This window comes from Triturus cristatus, chromosome 5_1 (genome assembly GCF_964204655.1).
Source record: "Triturus cristatus chromosome 5_1, aTriCri1.1, whole genome shotgun sequence".
NCBI lineage: Eukaryota > Metazoa > Chordata > Amphibia > Caudata > Salamandridae > Triturus > Triturus cristatus.
Genome location: NC_140587.1, coordinates 446,464,228 through 446,487,665, shown reverse-complemented (window position 1 = coordinate 446,487,665; position 23,438 = coordinate 446,464,228). Strand labels below are relative to the sequence as shown.

The following is a 23,438-nucleotide window of genomic DNA, read 5'->3' as shown; positions in this document are numbered from 1 at the left end:
GTCTGGTTTCTCGTGTAAGAGACATGAGCTGTTACAATCGCAAGACAGCATGCGAGATATAAAACGCACAGCATAAGCAGTAAGAAGAAATAATACTGCAATAGCATTGTATTCTAGCTACGACATATATTCATATACATAAATAACATAGGTTAATAAGTGGATACTCGTTTGATACTTCTAAATCGTTCTACCCCAGTGTACCTAACCTAAGTGTAGTGCAAGGTAAGAAGTAGGTGCTATAGTATTGCACATGCCAAATTTGTATGCCAAGAGTCTCTCTAGGTTCTAGTCAACTCCATACCTTAGAATGAGAGAGGTGGGAATCTCTTTCCGGGTCTCAAACTCTAACACCCCGCGAAGGAAGTCAGAACACTGGAAGCTGGATTCTCTGGAAGCAGGGATGACAGCGTCTAGTCAGTGCGTCAGGCGGGGACTCTAATTCCTTCTGAACTTACCCTGGCGAGCTGTATCAAGCTGTGTAGGCGAGCCGTGGTTTGCCATGGTAAGGAAAGGTATATTTATACCTGGAAGGTGCTTAGGAATGTTAGCATTGACGTAAAGTTGGGCATAGGAAGACGTCATGAATGAACCCCTAAGGAATAGTAGTTCATGCATAATAGATGAGTTCTTGGAGAAATCAATAATCCTAGCTAGGGAAAGTCCCAATGGCTTAAGGGTCTGGTTTCTAAGAACTCGTTGTGAGGTTGGGATGGACGGATGTAGGCGACCATGCCTGTATTTGGATAGCATGGCTAATGCCTAAATAAGGACTGGGATTCTATGCCTCAAATAAGGGCAATGCGAATTGTGCCTATATAAGGGCATGATTTAGGAATACCTATGTACAGGCATCTAAATCAAAACACAAGGTGTCCTGCAGGGTTCTATATTAAGTCCAGTGTTGTTTAACGTCCACATGGCCCCCCCTTATAGAACTGATATCATCATTTAATATTGAAACCACCTCATATGCTGATGATAGTCAGTTGATTTTAGCATTAGACAAACTCTCTGCCAATGCAGAAGAGAATTTCCAACATTGTCTCACAAACGTCATGCACTCGAAGCGGAACCACTTGAAGTATTATTCGCTAAAGACTGAAATTATGCTCCTAGGAAAATCTAATACTTCACCCCCAGGAGTTGGTGGCCGCCTGACATCCCCCCCCCCCCACCTAACACGGTGAAGGTTGTCAACAACCTTGGGGTGAAATTTAACTCAACTCTAACTTTTTGTCCACAAGCAATATCAGTAGCTGGGAAGTGTTTTCAGATGATAAAATCCCTAAAAACGTTTTTGACCTTCTCCCTTCCACAGCAAGAAAAACTATTACAGCAGCCCTAATCACCTCCAGATTAGACTATTGCAATTGCCTATATGCTGGTGCAACAAGGCAATCCTCAGAAAGCTCAAGACCGTTCAACTTGCAGCAGCCCGCCTGGTGCTCAAATTGTCACGTCGCTCTTCAACTTCTGCAGCCTTAAAATCACTGCATTTGCTACCTATCCATAAAAGTGTTATTTAAGATACTCATCATCACTTTTAGATCTTTTAGGGCATCAGGACCTAAATATTTAACAGCTAGATTCACTCCCTCACGTCCTCTTAGGTCTTCATCAGCAAATCTTCTAAAGCCCACACTGTTCAGATGTAAAACAAAGGTTGGGAGATAGGTAACCGTTCTTGGGGTAAACGCATGGAATACACTCCCCAATCATCTGCGTTTCATTCAGTCAGAATCCTGTTTCAGAAAGTCATTGAAAACCTGGATTTTTGGAGCTACGGACTCTCTCGGTCTCTCTTTTATCTAATTCATCTATTATTTGAGGCAGGAGCACCAACCTGAGCTTCCTGTCTGTTTCTGCATAGCGCCAAGATACTCCCACGGAGTGATAGTCGAGCTTTATAAATAATACCTACTACTACTACTAAATGTATAAAATACACTGTGAACATTAACCCCACCCTGGAATTCTCGCATGTACTGCTAGGGTTACATAAATACCCAGCTGAAAACTGAAAATGACCCTTGCTTGCAAATTGATTCTTAATAATTGGGAAAAATTAAACATAGTCTCATTCCAGATGTGGTGAGAATGGCTAACCTTTCTCGGATGTGCAGGTAACACCTCATTGCAACTCTACCCATGGAACCACACAAACCTATGTGGGACACACTTTGCACAACCTCCTTTAACTTCAAACCCCCTAAAGCTCAGAGATACTCCCACAGAAGATTTAATTCTACATTCCCATTATCTCAAAATACCTAACTACGCCTTCTCTCATTGGCCCTCAAGGGAATTATACAACCCTGGTACTCACTCGATTACCACTTGCGGTACCCAACATACTCATGTGTTGACAGTTCTCGTCACTGTGCAATTATAACCATGGGAAGATGATATCTGGTACGCTTCAATGAATATGAATACACTGTGTGCACCTAAATGTTATTATGATGAAGATGTATATATTTATGAATATAACTAGGTTATATAAATATACCAACAGAACTGCAGATCTAGGTGTACAGTCTTTAACCCCCCCTTCTTTTTTCTGTACCCCATATCTATATTTGCCAGCAAATGTAATCACTCAATGTAATATGCTTAAGGATCAAGGCATTCTTTTGACTAATGTATTCTTTTCACTGTCCTTATATTGTTGTTTATTGTAATAAAACCAATAAAGACTAATTGAATAAAACAAAAAAAATTACACCTTCGGTACCAGCCTTGGCACCAACTTGCTCATACCCCTTTGTAGCCTCAAACCAGTCACATTTGTGCAAAGTATCGGTTATGGTGCTCACTGCGGAGCAAGTAGTATGTGTCCTATTTGAATTGATGAGTAAACTGGAAGAGGGTAAGAGATCTGTCTATGTACACTGATCAAGGGTGTAAGGAGAGCACTTCAACACATTATGAGGAGGTTTATGACCAAGATGATGACACCTTCAAATAAGCAAGATAACTCTGAAGTAGACAAACCTACGCTGCTAATTGGGATACAATCTGTAGGAAGAAATATCCATCAAACGGTATTCTTCTGACTCCTCACATACCACTCTACTCCACCTCCCCTGGCAGGGAGGACAGGGGCACTGCCTCAGGCAGCTACAGCTATTTTTCCAGTCATGGGGTAAGCTAGCAGCCAGATATGCTGGCTGGTAATAGGCTTGCCCCTACCTCCGACCCATAAAGCAGCTAAGACCACGTCTCTGAAGATGAGCTCCATAGCTATGGTCCAGTGCACCTTTCTTCTTCCAATCTAACCTATGTCAGCTGCCACTGAGGTAGTTAGCAAGGCAATAGTAAGGAAAGTACTCCAAAAGCTCATGAGTACAGTGTAGGACCATTGGCCCGGATTGGTTGACTGCTGCCAGGAAATTTATAGTGTGTAGAATAGATGATGTCCCGAAGGAGCTGGATCCACCTTCCAAGGGCCGATTTTTGCTGTTGTCCTGGGTATATTCATGTAACCAGCATTTACTGATGTATTTTCACAAGCATAGTACTTCCTGTTTATTTAACTAAAGAATAGAGGAGACACATTCTTGACGGGCATGTATTTATTAAATAAAAAAAATTACGTTTTCACCTTCACAATGACTGCACTGAACAAAAAAACTTGTTAAGATTTTAAGTATTCAAATGAACACAAGCGCATTGTAAATAAAAAAAATTGAAGCATAATACATTGACAAGAATATTTTTACAGAAACCCCAGATGTTAACTGAAAATGTTTCACAAATGAGAACAAAATATGACAAACTGAGATAGTCTTAATTGCATGAAGTTTTGCAATGTCCAGTATGAAACGAAATCTGTCCTCCTATAAGAAAAAATAATACTCTATGAAGCCTTTGGAAACCAGCAAATCTAAAATGGTCCATCAGTGCCTTAATTGTTTTAATCTTCATATTATGTTCATATACACATGTACTTTAACTTCATCTTGTGAAAGCGCGTACGTGACGCCCCCTTCCACCATTTCCGCCCAGAAATTTTCCTCTGTTGCCACCGCCGCCACTGTTAGCATTTGCCCAGGAGGGCCCAATTCCACCACGACCCCTTGAAGCACGGTCACGAGGACTTGGTCGATATCCTAGTTTAAAAAAAAAAACATAATTAGCACTGAACTGTTCCAACAGTGGAAAAAAGCCACCAAAGTGGCGGCAAATTGGTTATGTCAATATGGGTAAAAAGAGGATCGTCTGATTATAGGGGCTTCTTTCTGTGTGTCAGTAAATTTCCAGGTATCGACTTGGAAACATAGCAGAGTTTAACTTGGGTGTGGCTTTACTTGCACTGTATGCATTCTTTTGCCATGTACATCAGTGAACTAGGTTCCCTGTGCTCTGTTCGGTTACCTCACAGGCTTCCATCGTGTGACTGCTTCATCGGCCTCTATTGAGCATGCCACTTGTTGGCCTATTAGACCTCCCACTAATGGCCCTACCTCAGGTATGAACAACTGAATCGGCCTCCCTTTTCTGCCATCCATGTACTTATATGGGAGCGGAGGCCTGGAGTCTGCCCTTTTGCTTTCTACCTCTAGGCGTCCGTCTCATACGTCCCCTCTCGCTTTCACAGCCTCTTCACATCTAGCCTGCCATTTCATTTGTGATTTTCCCTGCCTAACTGCGCCTCAACACCTTCCACCCATATGCCTTTATTGTGTAAATATTGCTTTCCACCTTGGTCTGAAGGCACCACAGAGACCTTGAAGTGGAGTACAAGGCTATGAACAGACACCCAACAACCAAAATCATCACATGACCAGTAACCTACCGTTTACTTATATGATACAGATATAATGTTTTAATCAGTTTTAAATTGGAATCAACGTACCTACCGTTTTATAGCTTGTGTTACCTCGCCACATGCATTCCTCCAAAAGTTCTCCCAACACTCAAGAGAAATTAGTGGAAATAACATACCAACAATGGAGTGCACTTTGCTGTTGTCTCTAAAACCTGTAGTAATGTTTTCTTTGCCACATTAAGAGCTACGTATTGCGGATTCTAAAAAATGCACCTTTCTGCACTGCTTGCCGTCACTCCTTCACAAATTTCAATTTGCTTTACTTGGCATGAGAGCACACATGCATGCAACTCTGCAGAGGTTATGAGGATAGTTACATACACCACCAAAACTAATAGCACATTCCACTCACCAATAATCACTAATTAGCACATTTCCAGTTCCAACTACAATAAATGTTTCCTCAAACTGAACATGTTGAAAAAGAAAAAAGCCCCAATACTACTGTGTGCAAAGCGTTGCTCCAAAGCCATACAGATGGCAGAGCATTGCCAACTCAACAATGTTTTTCTCTGATTATTCAAACTGAAACCTTGGGACCATTCAGATAATGCATAAAAACATGCCATCCCTCATGCTCTCAATATAGCAACATGTCTTTGTGCAAAACTAACTGCACAGGCCGGGCAATGGAGAACTGACTACACAACTCAATGAAAACAAGCATTTGCATAGCTAATAGGTCGCACCTTTGGGACCTTTTAAGTGTTTAGCTAGAGCTATTGGCTTAGCCAATATGTTAAAGCTATGTTGTAGAGCAGTGTGGCTGCTGGCAATTTTTTCAACATCTTGAAATGAGAGACAAATAAAGAAGTTGTGTGTGTTTTTGTTGTTGAAAGTGACATAATGTAAGCAAGTGCGAGAATTCGTGAAAGTAAAAGAGGGGCACTAGATAGGGTTTGTTATAAGTTAATGTAGGCGATATTAAAATAGAGATATTGAAATAGAGGATGGGTGTGTGGGTAAATATGAGATATAGAAAGAGAGAAGGTAGAAGAGTAGAGACTAAGAGAAAAAAAGAGTAGCATATCAGAAAAATAAAAGTTGAAAATATCGCAATTAGAGGTCTATATAAAAAAAAAACAGATATAGTTTTTAATTGTTGTGCCTCGTTACAGCAGGACTGTCTGCACCCTGTAGCTCAGAGGAAACATGTAAAAGAAGTGTAAACAACTGACATTGAAGTGAGACAAACAGAGACAAAATAAAGCTTACTGATGTGCAAAGGTTAACTGAAACCTGCGTCTCCACCTCTCTATACCAAATGTAATCCAATAACTTTTTGTTTTAATATACGTAATAATTTTTCTCCCTAAAGCAAAAATCCTTTAGACCTTGCTTTTTGGGGGAGTTTTTTTATAACGCAAACTGAAGCCAAAGGAATCGGCACACTTTACAGGAGCACCAGTTACATTACACACAAAAACATTTATTTTTACGCACGGGGAGATTAAGTAATTTGCCCAAAAGCACAACATATGGAGCCTCCTGTCACGATTTAAAGATGGATTCCCAGGTTAAAATTCAGCTGCTCTGTTCATAATATCCCCATACAATTATGTCCAAAAGGTAAGAATTTCCACGTTACTGCATTAGATATACTGTAAGGGCTGCAACAGTGTCAATAGCGCAGCAAGTTCGGTTTCTAGGCAGTCAAGTGGCCCTTTAAAAAAAATTTGGGTAACATTTGTTTAAAAACGTAAATTTCCAGATAAAACTTGTTTGCCTGCACGCGTGAACTGAATGCTCCTGAACTGTGTGAATTAAAACAGTTAAAATAGGTAAACAAGTTAGGCTTAAGCATGTCCGGCCTAAGCAACTACAAGTACCTTCAAGCGGTGTCAAAACTATGCCAAAGGGAATGTACATAGCTGTCTTGTCTCGTGCCCCCAGTGTATTACTTATGTAATGCCCAAAAAAAAAACGCAGGCTGGCGTGTGTTCAAATAGTTGGCAGCAATAGAGATAGAGGTAGAACTATTGTATGGTCTATACCCGAGTTAAAAAACAGTCACCATTACAGTCTGGCAATGTTGAGTAGTTGCTCGGGTTAGGGCAAACCACATTAATAGATTATACAAATATTCATTAAAAGAAAATTAGTGATCAGTCACAGCTTGCTGAGCTCTGAAACGTTGCATAACAATTGTAAACAAATTTAAAGTTGCTTAAACCAAATTAAATGCCGTTCGAAAACTGGAACAGAGTGACTGAAAATATGTGCGCTGGTGTTAAGGCAGATACATGTCGATCCTAAACAAAGCACAAAATGCCAAATGCGGATACGAAACAAAATAAAAACATGAAACCGATTTAAAAAAGAAAAAAAAAAGGTTCTAGGAAGCATAGTGCATAACAATTGTAAACCTATCTAAACAATGCTTAAACCAAATTAAATGGCGAACGAACGTCAAAGCATGAAAAAGCTGGTGTTATGTCTAGCAACTAACGCAAACAAGCGCGCGCTCGCGCTGCAAATTAAAACAAGCCCAGGACGGAGGCAGAGGGGAAAGCACGGGAAATAACTTAATGACCTGTGACGGAGGAGACAGATGGCGGCTGTGCGCGTGCACGCAAGCTTGAGGCCAGCAAAAGCCTCTGGTAGCACTTTTTTTTACCCCTTTACTAAAAGTCGAGCATGTAGCGCATGCGCTGCTCTAGGCTCGACCAAAAAATGACCTTCTCCACACACACTAAACCACAGAGATCCTTGTCTGGACCACTAATTTCCCCTTTTGCTTACACAACTGCAGGTAAACTAAGTTTAACGAACATACTTAAGCTAACTACACATAAGGGCACCCAGATCGAAGATGCAATACAGTGCCATACTTTTACATAAATGCTGGTAAACACATCGCAAGTACTTTACTTCTTTTAGCCTTGTCTCTCAGACACACAAACACAAAATATGAACCCTATAATTTACCAAATTCACACAAAAGCTGGGTAGAAAAATACAGATGAGGGTAACTGACAAGGATAGATCAAAAACAGTTTTATTGAATTGATGTATGGCAGTGATTAAACAGATTAACTCATTTTGTAAGATAACATTTCCACTCCTGTAGAGCAAGAACGCTGCCACTTGAGGAAATACATTTTGCATTAAAGGCTTGTGCCAACTGAACTGACCTACTCCAATGCTTTTATCCTAAAGACTCACCATAATCTTAAAAATATACTTCTAATCCATTGCAAAAAAGCTACGTCCAACTGATTGATATGCTTCTACATGAAGGCCCTCCTAATACTACAATCTAGCTTCAGACACCTAGCGACAAAACTACTTGACGTGTGTGTGGTACCCAATTTATACAGTGGAGAAGTTGTTTGGTATTACATTGTTCCACTAACAAATGCACATATACAGATTCAGGAAAAGGGAGGTAGAACGCATTTGTTTGTTGGAATGAATATACCAGCTGACTACGGGCTTAACAAATGAGTGGGAGTAACCATAGAAAAGGAGATCTGTATGTTGAGTCTGCCAAGGATCCTTCCTATAAAGCTCTTGTGTCATGTAGCTCCAGAATAAGGTTTCAAACCTGGCGTCTACTAAAATGCCACAAATAAGAAATTGTGCATATAATAAAAAAGGGCTGTTCTTTGGTGTGGCCAGTCAGAACCTGTGAGCGCTCCTAAAATCAGCTACTATTTTCCAGTAGAGAAAAATTTGTGACAAATAGGAAGGATTTTTTGGAACTCGGGTAAAGTGATAATTTGCAGTTTTTGGTCCCCACAACAATAGTTCTATAATTGAGGCCTTACGTTGCAACCCTTGCTCTAATGGGAATGCCTAGTCTCACATTAATGCAGTGTTGGCCTGATGTATGACCTGTGATCCCCCCAATAGACAGATAATGTCAGGTAAGGCACTAATTACTTAGTAGTAGTTGCTTGAAGAACAAGTTACTTACCTTCGGTAACGATGTATCTGTAAGAAAGATTAGTTAGTTAGATTCCTCACCTTAGAATATCCCCAGGCGTCAGGCTGGATCCGGAAAGATTTTTGTAGCAATACCCCTTGCGCGTCGCTAGGCGTCGTCTGCGGCTCTGCGTCCGTCGTTGGCGTCGTGCGCCGGAATGATGTTGTCGGAGTACTTAGACGCCGCCCTCGCGCGCTGACGTCAGTTCCTGTACATAGCTTTCCGCGCCAGGAACGCAGAGCCATGCAAGAGACCGACACTGGTGCCAAAAAGTCTAGGGCCCAGAACAGGATGACCTTAACCCTAGATGTCGGTTCGCAGAGCGGGGAAGATGGGTGGGTCGGTGAGGAATCGAACTAACTAATGTTTCTTACAGATACATCGTTACCGAAGGTAAGTAACTTGTTCATCTGAAAGAAACACGTTAGTTAGATTCCTCACCTTAGAATAGATACCCCAGCAATACCAACCCCGGTGGAGGGTCTGCGAACCAAGATCACACCAGAAAGTCCTGGAGAACAGAACGGCCAAAGAAGCCATCTCTCCGGACTTGGCTGTCCAGGCAATAGTGCTTGGCGAACGTGTGCAGCGAGGCCCACGTCGCCGCCTGACAGATGTCCTGCAAGGGAACTCCCCGTCCCAGGGCAGTAGTCGCCGCCGTGGCCCGGGTGGAATAGGCTCTTAGCCCAACAGGAGGATCCTTTTTCGCCAAGGATTAACAAACTTTTATACACAAGACGACCCACCGTGAGATGGTCCGTTTGTGTACGGCTTTCCCCTTCTTAGCTCCTACGTATCCAACAAAAAGTTGGTCGTCCACCCGGAACTGTCTGGTGCGGTCCAAATAAAAGGACAGCGCACGTTTGGGGTCCAGACGGTGGAGCCTCTCTTCCTCTTTCGAAGGATGCGGAGGCGGAAAGAAGGTGGGCAAAGTGACCGATTGCCCGATGTGAAAGGGGGTCACCACTTTCGGAATAAAAGAAGGACGAGTCCGGAGGACAACCTTGTCCGGATGAACAGAAAGAAAGGGAGGATTAGATGACAGAGCCTGGAGCTCACTCACCCGTCTAGCCGAGGTGATAGCTACCAGGAAAGCAGTCTTAAGAGTCAGAAGACGAAGTGGACAATTGTGAAGGGGCTCAAAGGGAGCGCACATCAGAAAGGTCAAGACAAGATTCAAATCCCACTGAGGCATTACGAAGGGGACAGGAGGGAACATGTGAGTAATGCCTTTAAGAAAACGCGAAACAACAGGGGACTTGAAAAGAGAAGGCTGATCAGGAAGCCGTAAGAAAGCAGAGATTGCAGAAAGATAACCTTTCAAGGTGCCCAGAGCAGAGCCCTGCTGGGCCAAAGAAAGAAGAGAGAGTAGAACCTCAGAAAGAGGGGCAGTAAGGGGATCCACAGCCTTTGCTGTTCACCATGCCACAAATTTGTTCCACCTGCAGGCGAATACCGATTTTGTGGAGGGACGCCTGGCTGCAAGAATCACATCACAGACTTCAGGAGGCAAGTCAAATGGCATCAACTGTCGGCGCTCAATCTCCACGCATGGAGGTGGAGAATGGACAGGTTCGGGTGGAGGACCGTCCCCTGCTGCTGCGACAGAAGGTCCTCCTGAAGAGGCAGTCGTAACGGAGGATCGATTGACATACTGAGTAGCTCGGGATACCAGTACCTTCGTGCCCAATCCGGAGCCACTAAGATGACTTGGGCCCGGTCGCGCCTGATCTTCTTCAGCACTCTGGGCAGAAGTGGTATAGGCGGAAAGGCGTACAACAGACCGCAACTCCACTCGCGACAAAAGCGTCTCCGAGCGAGTGCCGCCTTGGAAATTCCAACGCGTAGAACTGCTGACATTGCGCGTTCTCTTCGGTGGCGAATAGATCTAACCAAGGCTTTCCCCACTGCAGAAAGAGACCTTGCACCACGTCCGAGTGCAGACGCCATTCGTGATCCATCCTGCACCGCGGCTGAGTTCATCTGCTCAGGCGTTCAGAGAGCCCGCCAGATGTTGAACCACCAGGATGATGCCCTGGTGTTCCAGCCATGTCCAGAGGCACAGAGCCTCCTGACAAAGGGTCCACGACCCCACCCTGCCCTGTTTGTTGCAATACCACATGGCGGTGGTGTTGTCCGTGAACACCTGCACGACACTTCCCCGGACAGAGGGAAGGAAGGCTTTCAGTGCAAGCCGGATCGCTCTCAGCTCCAACAAGTTGATATGGAGTTGAGACTCCGCCGGAGACCAGAGGCCTCTGATATCCGCCTCTCCCATATGGCCTCCCCATCCCAGGAGGGACGCGTCCGTCACTACTACGTGCTCCGGTTGGGGTAGGGAGAGGCATCTGCCCCTGACCCAATCGCGGTCCGTGAGCCACCACTGCAACTGTTTCGCAGTGCCCTCCGAGATCAAGAGATAGTCGGACAGGTTGCCTCGATGCTGGGCCCACTGAAACTTCAGGGCCCACTGCAGAGCCCGCATTCGCCACCTGGCGTAATGCACAAACAGGATGCAGGAGGCCATCAGCCCCAGAAGCCGCAGCACAAACCTGACCGAAACCCAGGATAGGGGCCGAAAGATGGGAATCAGAGCCTGAATATCCCGGACCCGCTGTTCCGGAGGATAAGCCAGGAACTGCGCCGAATCGAGAACCGCTCCGATGAAGAGGAGCTTCTGGGAGGGTCTCAGGTGTGACTTCGGCACCTTGATGGAGAACCTGCCTTCAACAGCCAGTCGTCGAGATAGGGGGAAGACTGGAACCCCCGATCTGCGCAGATGAGCTGCGACCACCGCCATCACTTTCGTGAACAACCGGGGTGGCACTGGTGAGGCCGAAGGAGAGCACGGTGAACTGAAAGTTCTCCTGACCCACCGTGAACCGCAGGTAACGCCGGTGGGCCGGCAGTACGGAGATGTGAAAATAGGCGTCCTGCAAGTCCAACGCTACCATCCAGTCTCCAGGGTCGAGGGCAGCCAGAACCTGAGCTAAAGTTAGCATCTTGAACCGTTCCTTCCGGAGGAAGGCGTTGACGCTCATGAGGTCCAAGATAGGGCGTAGGCCCCCTTTGCCCTTCTTGGAAACCATAAAGTAGTGGGAATAGCAACCACGGCCTACTTCTGGACCAGGAACGCGCTCGACGGCCTCTTTGGCCAAGAGGGCCGTAACTTCCTCCTGCAGAAGATTCAAGTGATCCTCCGATATACGGTGGCACTGCGGTGGCATGGCTGGAGGGGTCGTCTCGAAGGGGAGGGAGTAGCCCCTTCGGACGATTTGCAACACCCACCTGTCCGAAGTGATGGATCACCAGTGGAGCAGGTGATGGCGAACTCTGCCGCCCACTGGCGTGGAATGGGCCTGAAAGCTCGGACATGGAAGGCTTTGAGGCGGATGCTGCCGGGGTGGATGTGGACTGACCGGCACGTTGTCCTCCAGTACCGCCACGGCAGAATCCACGTCCGCGACCGCGTGCAGGTTGGTTCTGCGGCCGGTGGCTAGGCGGACGTGAGGAGGCGCACCTTCCTTGGCCACGAAAGCAGCGAAAGGCGGAAGTTTGCGGCCGTGGGGCCGAGAGACCCAAGGACCTGGCCGTAGCCCGGGAGTCCTTAAAACGAGCCAGCGCACTATCCGCCTTCTCACCAAAAAGGCGAGTGCCATCAAAGAGCATATCCATGAGGGTACCCTGGACATCCCCCGAAAAAGACGTGGACCGCAGCCAGGCGTGGCGCCGGAGCACCACCGTGGTGGAAATCGCCCTACCCAGCGAGTCCGTGGTGTCTAGTCCACACCGTATGGCATGTCGTGCTGCATCTCGCCCGTCAGCAAGCGCCTGGGAGAGACTAGTGCGGGCCTCCTCCAGACACAGGGGCAGCACGTCCTCCACCGTAACCCACAGAGAGTGGGAGAAACGGTCCAAGAGGCAAGCGGTGTTCAAAGACCGCAGGCCCAAACTCAGGGAAGAGAACAGCTTCTTTCCGAACTGTTCCAGCCTCTTGGATTCCCGATCCGGAGGGGCGGACGGGAAGGAGGATTGGGAAGTGGGGGCCTGGATAACCAGACTCTCGGGGGTGGGGTGTTGGGACAGGAAACTGGGGTCGCCCGGAGCAGGGCGGTGGCGCCGGGCCACGTTCCGATCCACAGGAGGAACTGTGGAGGGCTTGGACCAAGTGCCCTGCAGAACGTCTATGAGGGCCTCATTAAACTGCAGCAGAGGCTCTGTGGAGCTTGCTGACGGTTGAAGCACCTCTGTGAGGACGTTAGTCCTCACGGCCACAGCAGGCAACTCGAGGCCCAGGGCTTCGGCCGCCTTGCGCAGCACCACTGAAAAAGCTGCACCTTCCTCCGAGGCCACAGTCGGAGGAAAGATGAAACCAGCGTCCGGGGAAGTGTCCAGACCACTGGCATCCCCCAGTTCGTCCGCCCAGTCCTGTGAAAGTTGGCCCTGTATGGCCATAGGGTCCTCAGACCCCTCCCAGTCGCCCCTGTCATCCGATTCCTGATAAACAGGAGGAATGATCGGAGCCGGGCGGTAGATGAAACGCTCATCCATCGGAGGCGGAACCGGTGTCGGCGCCGGCGGAAGAGGCGTCGTGAGGTCAACCGGCGCTGGCAGAGATCCAGGCCTGGATCCCTCGGGGACCTGCGGCGTCGGGACCGAAGTCGCCGACGGCGCCGGGGCCGGAGCCGCCGGGCCGCGAGGTCGCCCAGCCGAGCCCACAGGGCCTGAAGGCGCGCCGGCAAGCGTCGACGGCGGAGCCAGGCCCCTCATGGCCGAGAGGAAGGCTCTGACCTCCGCCGGAGTCGCGTCAGTCCCAGGGACCGGCGGGTATGGGAACGGACGCGGCTGGGACGGACGCGGCTCCGACGGAGCCACGGGGGTGGGACCATCCTGACCCTCGGCCGAGTCGCGCGACCGGCGAGGGAAGTCCGAAGAGCGGTGTCGCCTCTTGGATTTCTTAGATAGCTTCGGCTTACCCGAAGACTTCGTGCCCGACGAGCGATGATGGTGACTGCGGCTCCGCGACCGGTCATTGGACCTCCTCCGGGACCGTGAGCGGAGCCGAGTGCCGAAGCTCGAGAAGCTTACGGGACCGCTCCCGCCTAGCCTTTGAGGTCAAGGCCTGACAATCGGGGCAGGACTCCGCGTCGTGGTCGGCCCCCAGGCAGTAAAGGCACCGGCGATGGTGGTCCGTCACCGACATCAGTCGATGACAGGAGTAACAGGCTTTAAACCGAGGCATCCTACCGGCACCAGAGTCGAGTCGACAGAAGACCAAAAAGAGTCAAAAAAGTTTATTCAAAAATTGACTAAGGGGTAAGCTCTTCCCGGATCGGCGCTGTCTTGCACGGAAAAAAGAAGAACTGACGTCAGCGCGCGAGGGCGGCGTCCAAGTACTCCGACGACGTCATTCCGGCGCACGACGCCAACGACGGACGCGGAGCCGCAGACGACGCCTAGCGACGCGCAAGGGGTATTGCTACAAAAATCTTTCCGGATCCAGCCTGACGCCTGGGGATACTCTAAGGTGAGGAATCGAACGTGTTTCTTTCAGATACTTCTATATATTCACATGCTTTGCAATTTTCTGCCATCTATTTGTTGGGTCAGGAAAGGTTATCGAATAAATAAAATGTTTCTTTAGAACGTCAATCAAAGGTGAAGCAGAACCTCCACGGAGATGTTGACGATAAGTTCTCAATCCTCTTATACATGGCTACCATCTTTGTAATTTTCTATCTGTCTTGTGGGAAACATTCGGATTCTGCTGTTTTTCAAACTCCCTCTAATGCTAAACTACTCTTCTTTTTTAGGTCTCGCCTAGGGTCGCAGCGCATGTGCTGCTCGCTCTGCGAGATCTATTGTCGTCGGGTTTGCTTCGGAAGTGGGGTGGAAGCTCCACCCATGCTTTTGAATGGCGCGCGTCCTAAACGCTCGTTTTTCATGGAGGCTTGTTTGTTCCCTCCCTGTCTCCTTTTTGCCTCGCCAACCCGGACTGGAAATTGTGCACGCGCACGGCGTCTCTTTTGCTCGCAGCGTATCTTCCGCCTTGGTGTGCGGTCCTAATGGCCTCGCCGGGGCTTGGTTAATTATGTGTCATGTATTTTGCTGCATCTCGCCAAGTAGCTTTTTCGTTGCGGCGTGCTACATCTTCATGCTGCTTACACTTTGCCAAGTCGCGGGGCTTCATTTTGCGCTTGTGGTATTAGATCTTACAGCGCTTTCGCTTCACCAACACCAGGCATTGTATCAGTCCAGTCATGATACAGTTTTAGTTTGTGTAGTACTGTGTGTGTCTTATTTCATTTTCATGGTGCGTACATTTCAAGCATTGTATCAGTCCAGTCATGATACAGTTTTAGTTGGTATAGTACTGTGTGTGAGGCACAACGCGCGCATGGCGCGCTTTCACTTTCCAATTTTTTTTAATTTTACGAGTGAAGTGCGTGCTTTCACCTTCATTTTTATTTGTTTCAAAATATCGGCCGCTGCACACACCACTCGCGGAACGCTGCTCTGCAATCACGGCGGCTGCTTTTCCTTTTAATTTACTGCACGCTGACTACAGGAAGAGCCGCTGCAGCTGGAGCAGGCGATAGAGCGGTTCCTGCTGGTGACGGAGGATAGACCGACCGCTCTTGTGTGTGCTTCTGTCCCGAAGCTGTGGATATAGCCGTCCCTGCCCGACAGGCAGGGCGGGAGTGGGTAGATTGTCCACGTGTGCTCCCGTCCCCAAGCACAGCTCTCGCTGTCAGTACTGTGGCTAGAGCGGTGTGTGCTCATCTGTGGCCGCAGATAGACCGGTCCGTCTGCAGTTCTGTCCCCGTGAGGAGTGCTTGATTCTGGACTGGGACCTGCAGTGCCGCGAGGATGCAGTGACTGCTTTCAGTGCCTGTGCGCTCTGCTGCCAGTCCCAGGACTGGGCACAGCGAGATGTGTGCCGGTGCCCCCTGCTGACACCCCCTTGAATCCGCCAGCAGGACCCCCATGTGCCACCGCTGACTGCAGCTCTCCCGGTGCCCTGCATGGATTGGCAGCCTGGGTCGCCGCCCTGGTGCAGGAAACATGGCACTGGAATAAGTCTACTTTGTACTGAAAGGATGGTGAGCTTCATGTGAGCACACGCAGTCCCCCATCTGAGGAAGCGTGCTCATAACTGGCACACAGACCTTGGGTTCAAGAGATGCGATGCAGTGCGTGCAGTGCAGAGAGTTCATACTCTGAGAAGGCACTGGCAGTGCCAAGGTGTGAGCAAGCAGTGTGTTTACTGATAAGTTACAGCGTCCCGGTGTAGCGTGGAAGCCCCAGTGCAGTGCCCGAGACCTATGCTTGTGCCAGCACAGAAATACGGGCACGGTGCGTGTAAACTGCGATAGATGCAGCGCTCAAGCACAGCTTGCAGATTTCACGTTGTGAGTAGAGAGTTTTCATTACTGAGGCGCAGTGTCTGTGTGCAGTGTGTAGGTGTCCTGCTATGAGCAGTAATTTTATTCACTTATAAGATGTAGACACAGTGCAGTGCCCCAGCACAGTGTGCGGGTCTCAGTCTATGATGACGCGTCATAAAATGCAGCGCTCTCGTTCAGTGTGCACGTGTTGGCCTTGCTCCACCACTCTACCCGAGACTGATGCTTCGCCACTCCCCGCACTACTCCTGGACAGCCACCGCTGCCTCATACCACCACCAGCGTCACAGCTGCTGGACACGGCGTGCCGCAATTGCATTCACCATTATGTTAATACAGAGTTCATGCATTTGTCGTTGATACGCTGTTACATGCAGTCACGCTTGTAGCTCAACGGCTCAGTTATTACTTTGCCCAATAACTTAATTCACACTTAAATGTTTATCATTCACAGAGCGCTCTGGGTCTGACCATGATTTCCTTGTCTGTCCACTTGCCAGTCCGAATGTATTATTGCCTGCCGCTCCGGTAGCCGCATTTCTCAATGTTATCAGTGCGTATGACTTCTCTACACGTGGTTCCTGGGTGCGCCCAGCCACATACAGATAGCCTGTTCTCCAGGTACTCTTATTTTACTTCACTTTACTTCACATGTGTCAGATGGGCTGCATGACCACTCGTTTTTAAGGTATCAGATACCAAACTCTAACCTATCTCTTATTGTTTTTAAGGTTTGTCATTTCATGCACAGCCATAGCGTTGCTGACTTCTGGCAGGATTTTTTTTACTTTGCATTTCTTTTGTGTGGCGTTAACAGTATGTGCTATCATTGCTACACGTCTTGTTTGTGGTGCACGTTGGGTATTGTAGTTCCACTACTGTTTCAGACTCCTGTTAGTAATCTGGATGGTTGCTTATCAGGTTCACTGTTTACTCTTTGGCACTATAATTTGGCTCATAATCCGCAATTGCTCTGCATAATGTTCGATCGCCTGCCAGCAGCAAAGTGCATTAGTTTCAGAATGTTTAGTTTTTTGGCATGTGATTTTTTTCCGTCTGGCCTGTGTCACTTCCACCCTCTTAAATAACAAACAGGTCCTGCTTCCTTCTTTTCTAAGCACACTGTAGGCTCGTCTTGTTAGCGCTATATATAAATGCAATTACAATTACAGTTCACCACATCCAGCCACAACACTCAAAACAAATACACATGGGTAAAAGACATTGCCATTTACAACGCTAATAGCTCTAACTCTCGCACATGCGAGACCTATTGCATTGGTTTTAACCAGAGGATGCAGGAAGCAACCCGTGAATCTAGACATTTCAAGCTTGTGAGTTAAGTAGCTAGTTTCATTTGCAACTTGATCCTATTCTAGGTTCACATACTATACACTCATACACCAGTCAACTTTATGGCAGTGGGTGGGAATTCAGAGTAGTAGCAAACAGACGCTTTAATACAGTCAAACTTGTACCTTCTTCTTTGCTAGCACACTTACACAGTAGTGTTTAGTAAATGTAAGGAGAGAAGACCATTGGGCTGCAGCGCAAATTGCACTCATAGATACATTTGCAGTTCTGCTAAAGAAGCACCCCACATTAATGTATGATGTGCTCTTGTTTTCTGTGCTTAGTTCCTGCACACTAATGGACGGTAATTGGATTGTTTCCACAATCCATCGTATAATCATTCCTTTTATGACTGATTTACCCCTCATTTTGGAAGTCAGTCACAAAGAACTGTTGTGTTTGTCTAAGTGATTGTACTTTCAGCTAATGAAGATAGATTTTGTTGAAGTTAAAGATATCCAAACTCGAAGAAGTCATGCAGTCAAACTGACGTTCTTGGTATCCGGAAGACATAATTGACCCGGCTGCATCGTTGGAAGATAAGATAGTAGTGGCATCTCTCATTGTCTTTTGAACATTTATAGTAATGTTCAAGAGGCATTAATACTCACTGAGGTGATATTAGACTCATGGTCACTTGTGATGGTCGGTATTTGTTGATGACATGTGGAATCAATGCTTTTGGGGGGTAAAAAACGTTAGCAAATGAATTAATTAGGTCTCACCTACACAGTGCATGTGTTGTGCTGCAAGAAATATTGTTTACAATTCAGTGGGCTTACAACCTGCCCACAGCATACCATTAGTTGTTTTCGATGCCCCCCTCATTTGCAATATTTCAATTGTTTAGCTCCCATAGGCTTCCTTTGATTTGCATAAGCTCCTACCTGGAGTATTGAAAAAGTACATGTGTTCTTCCTTGTTCATAACACACTATTTTGTTTATTTTACAAGTGTTTCAGTATTATTCCTGGACCTGCAATGTGGTTTCCTACTTAACACAGGAATACAGTTTCTTATTTATGTTGCTTTCACTCTGTCTGCCGTCTCTATTGGCGCTGTAGTTACTTATACATATACTATTCTACGCATGCCCTCTCAATGCCACTCTACTCTAAGCCAATTCACTCCACCCTATGCCACTCAATTCCACTCTACATGACTCCACGCCAGCACACTACGCCACTTCCCCTCAACACAAAGCCACTTTACTCTATGTCATTCCGCTCCAAACTATGGCACTCTACACAACTCCACTCTATGCTACTCTACCCCATTCTATGCCACTCTACTCTATGCAAATCCATTCCAATCTAACCCACTCTATGCCACACTGCTACACACAATGCTTCTTTATGATATGCCACTCCACACAATGCCACTCTACACCACTCCATTTCACTCTGTGCCAAGCCATTCCACTCTACTCTATTCCGTTCCACTCTACAGCAATCTATGCCACGTCTCTTTTAGCCATGCTGAACAACATGGCTAAAACACATTGGCAAAGCCACGAGGTCTCACATATGTGAGACAAATTGGCTTTGCCAATGCTTGCTTTCTATTACTAGTTCGGAGTGCAACTGACCACAGTCCAGTGTCTACATCGCATGTGGATCCAGGATTATGAAATGATCAAACGTGAGCAAGTGGATGATGTTTGCCGTTGGGCCAGAGGGTCGAGGCACTTTTGCTGCTGTTGCCCCATCTGTCGCCTACTTAATAAACGTACGTAATGAACCACGATGACGGGAGCAAAGGCCCTTTCTTTTGGAAATATATAGAAAATATCCTGCAGAAGTTAAATGACAGTGCCTGAACTTGAAATTTTAGCACTTTGTGTTTATGCTTTTTGGGAAGAGATTTGCAGGAGTGCCCCATGTGGTAAAAGATTCTTCATGTTGATTTATCCCTCATGAAAGATTCCTGCTTGTCTCCATAGTGCGTATGCCTGGATGCTTGCTTTCCCTACCGATGTTGTGCTGCTATAGAAACACTGTATAGAGAAGCCCAATGTCACATCTCCTTTGATAGGGTTGAAAGTAAGTATGATACTGCTCCCACTTGTTTGCGAGTGTAAATCAATATGTTGGAGTTGCCTTTCCCTATATTGGCTTGAAAAGCCATTAGTGCTAAAAAATAAAAATAAAAAAAAATAAAAAGAGAAAAGTTAATGTTATCACACCCTCTTCTGGAATTAAATGACCATGAATTTGCAGTGCCCATATATGCTCCCTATCCTGTGTGATCCATCTGCTGTTGGTATGTACATGGTATTTATATAGTGCGAACATAGCTAAAGAGAAGTGGAGCGCTGTAGATGGTTAAAGGCAAGTATAAAGTCAACAGGCAATATGGAGGAAGCTGGGTTGTGGACGGTTACATTAATGTGATGTAGTATTCTTTAAAGAGGCAAGCCTTGTAACCATTCTTTTTTTGGTCTCAAGTGCAGATGAGAATGTGGCACCAGATAAATGTATGGTGCCATTATTCCAAATAACCACATTGCCTTTCTCACTGTTAAGAGACGATGACATCTAGAATAGGTGATCCTGACTGAAAGGACAGCCTTTTTACTGAAGAGTAATGGAAATTATTGACGGGGAGCCCAAACTGATGTTCCAATGGAATCACTGCACTGACACAGTTCTGGCATTGCTGGAATTAATTCCCATTTACCAGCCAGAGGGTAGGGGTACACGTGAATTCACTGATGTCTGGGGTGCACTGCTACCGCCATCCTACTCTTTGTAATACTTATGGGGCTGATTTCATGCCAAAGTGGATGTCTCTCATTGGAAAACGTTAGATATATCAGATGACTGGGATATGGAAATAATCTCGTGTCTGTCTAATGTTGCTAGGGCATCCTGAGCCTCCAGTACGGAAATGTTTTGTAAGGTTGACTTTGTTAACCTCTTTGTTTTAACATACCAGTTCAAAAATCTTTAAGTGCAATTAGAGTGCATACCAGGTCTGCTGTTGGTATTAGTCAACACAACGAGGATACTCTATATTCCTCTCCTCTTAGTCTTCGTTGTAACCTTTCATATCACTTCCTTTGATATCAGATATTGTTTGTAGCAACTCTATATAGTAATCATTTTGTAATATTCAAACAACCAAACTGTACAGTTATCTTGACCTCTTCCACTGCCGCATGTGCGAAAACGCCATCTTGAGTGAATATTGCCGCCAAATTTTGATTGTTGACTGTGGCCCTCAGGGTGCAGCAGTGACTGATGAGGAGCATAAGGTTGTCTACTTTTGGGCCTTATCTAGTCTTTGACACACCTTCGAATGTTTTCAGAGCCCCCCCCCATGGCTCCATGAGTCTTCTTTTTTAAACGTTTCCAGTGTCAACTATTTTGCAAAACAATCGTATTGCCTTTAATGACATATCGAGTATATTAGCTCGTATCTCAGGCTTCAAGCCAGGCACCCTCAGCCAAGCGTATCTTTTAACCACAGCACATGTTCTTAATGTTGTGCTTGCAGAATCCGCAGCATCTAGTGATGGTGTTAAGTATGCATTAAAGAATGTCTTGCCCTCAAGGACAACTGATAGAAAAATCTTTCATGCACCCCAGGGAGAAGTTGCAACATTTCTTTCCATTACAGATGGCAATACAAACTGAAAGGGCTGTGTATTTGCAAGTCTTGACTAGGTAGCTGCTGCCCCTACTATGTTTCTACACACCTCATTAAATGTTTGCCTTCTTTGGTGTGGTCCAGAAGGTACACCTGGATTCCGGTGCCTCTTCCTTGCAATTACAACCATTAATTATTCCAGATCAAGGTTCCCTTTAATGAAAAGCAAATCTTGTGGTAAGAGTCTTAATATTTTTCTAGATTGCTATTCTAATTTTCCTACCAGTTGGGATTTCTGACCGCTTCTCTACCTCGGTGTACAATACATGGAAGTATAGTCCTATACTGACTTCTCTTTTGCGACAGACGCAGTGTTTAGAGAACACAAAAAATATCTTAAGGTTCTTCCCCCATTTGGACAACATGTCTATTTGCTGCTATGGTTATCACTGCAAGGCACACGGGAATTCCATCTAGAGCGGATGGCTTGATTTCTTTGTTTGATTAGGGGAAACAATTTCTATATATTCCCATATCCGTTCCTCTCTTAAATCTTACTGATTCATATCTTCATGCTCTTTATGGTTTCACTAAGGATTGTCACCCAGTGTCCCAAATTTCCTAATTGTCTTTGGTTTGAATTTGTAACCAGGAACATACTTCAGCCTTGTGTCACCTGAACGTAAACTGCACACACACTGCTCGTCATTCAACATGAACTGTCCAGTAAACACAAACCTTTTTCATCAGTTAGGTTGTGTCATTTGTAAGCATACCTCAGTGAAACAACTATTTTCCATTTTGCTGTGAAACACATTTATCTAGTGTTTTTTTGCCTCTTAACACATTCATATACTTGGGTAGCCTAAGTATCAAAACTGTAAGATTTAACATTCACGTGCTTTCGAATGGAGGGTCCTGGATTGCCTCGTTTGAAGATGAGGTAGGAGTGCCAAGTGTCTTGTCTCCGACATTTGAGATAAATGTGAATAGCTCTGACATGCCCACTGAGATATTAAACTTGTGGTCATTTGTAATGTGCTGAAATTGTTGATGTGTGTGGAATCAGTGGTATTCACCCCAGCCCTCAATAAGTTTAAGAGCCTTTCACCTGGGGGTATACAGTGTTCGAGATGGATGCCTTTGCACATTGTCCTGTACAGCAGATTCTATTTAGATGTAAAATGCAATGGGGTATCTTTTAAGTTGCTAGTTAATAGTTCCATAGCAAGAATCACCCACAGGCTGTGGTACTAATGAGAGAGTGGAGGATTGTCTTTTTTCATTTCCAGCGGAAGGTGATCGTTAACTTGGCCGCTCCAAAGCACAGCAGGATCATGCGCCCAACAGCGTTAGACATCATTGCCGGTGTGTCAGGTTGCAGGCAGAGTAAGATCACTTCAGGCAAGAACGGTATTGGGTATCCCAAAGTTTCCTTTATCAGGACAACTATCCCCTCCCAAAAGAGGTGCATCCCAGGATATTCCCACCAGATAGGCATACTATCTCTTCTCATGCCCCAGCTACCTCAGGTCCGCTCTTCCACCATCCGCTCTCCAGCCGCCTCCTAGCGCTTGCAGCATTTTGATTTAGTATCACATTTTGCTTCCAGTGCTACCAAGCGGCTACCCACAGTTATTTGGCCCGCCCGAGCTCCGCCTCTCCCCAAGACCTAGTAATGAGGGGCGAAAGGCAAACCTGTCTGTGCCTGGACAGCGTTCAGCTCCAGAAACCCTGGTCCCTTAACAGTCAAAGGTACTCCTCTGCAGAACTCCCCCGTCTGAACCACTGAGTGTGGACTAGTGCTTCCACACCGCACTCTAAACCACGTTTCGGCCTTTTTCATGCTCAAACTCATTTCTCATCTCACCCAAACCAGAGCCACTCTGAGCACCCAGCTCCACTCCCTACCACCACACCCACAATCCACCACCAAACACTGGATGCATGCTACTCAACAGACACTCCCTCAACAATCACGCCACGGAGGTATGACTGACTGGCTGACACACACAGACACAGACAAAGACACAGACACAGACACAGACACAGAGACAGACACAGAGACAGACACAGAGACAGACACAGAGACAGACACAGAGACAGACACAGAGACAGACACAGAGACAGACACAGAGACAGACACAGAGACAGACACAGAGACAGACACACACAGACAGACAGACACAGACAGACAGACACAGACAGACAGACACAGACAGACAGACACAGACAGACAGACACAGACAGACAGACACAGACAGACACAGACAGACACCCCCCCACACACATCCCCCCGAGCAGGCTAAAAGATCCTGCACCAAGA

At 46.5% G+C, this 23,438-nt stretch overlaps 1 protein-coding gene across 2 annotated transcripts in view; it reads right to left on the bottom strand.

The window, feature by feature from the left end:
• Positions 1 to 3,563: 3,563 nt before the first annotated feature.
• Positions 3,564 to 23,438, bottom strand: part of VIRMA (vir like m6A methyltransferase associated) — a 753,509-nt gene continuing 733,634 nt past the window's right edge. For both annotated transcript variants that reach the window (XM_085605246.1, XM_085605248.1), the window contains one exon: positions 3,564 to 4,115. In XM_085605246.1, coding sequence (XP_085461372.1) covers positions 3,961 to 4,115 — 155 coding nt within the window. In that variant the 3' untranslated portion in view covers positions 3,564 to 3,960. The remainder of the gene's footprint in view (positions 4,116 to 23,438) is intronic.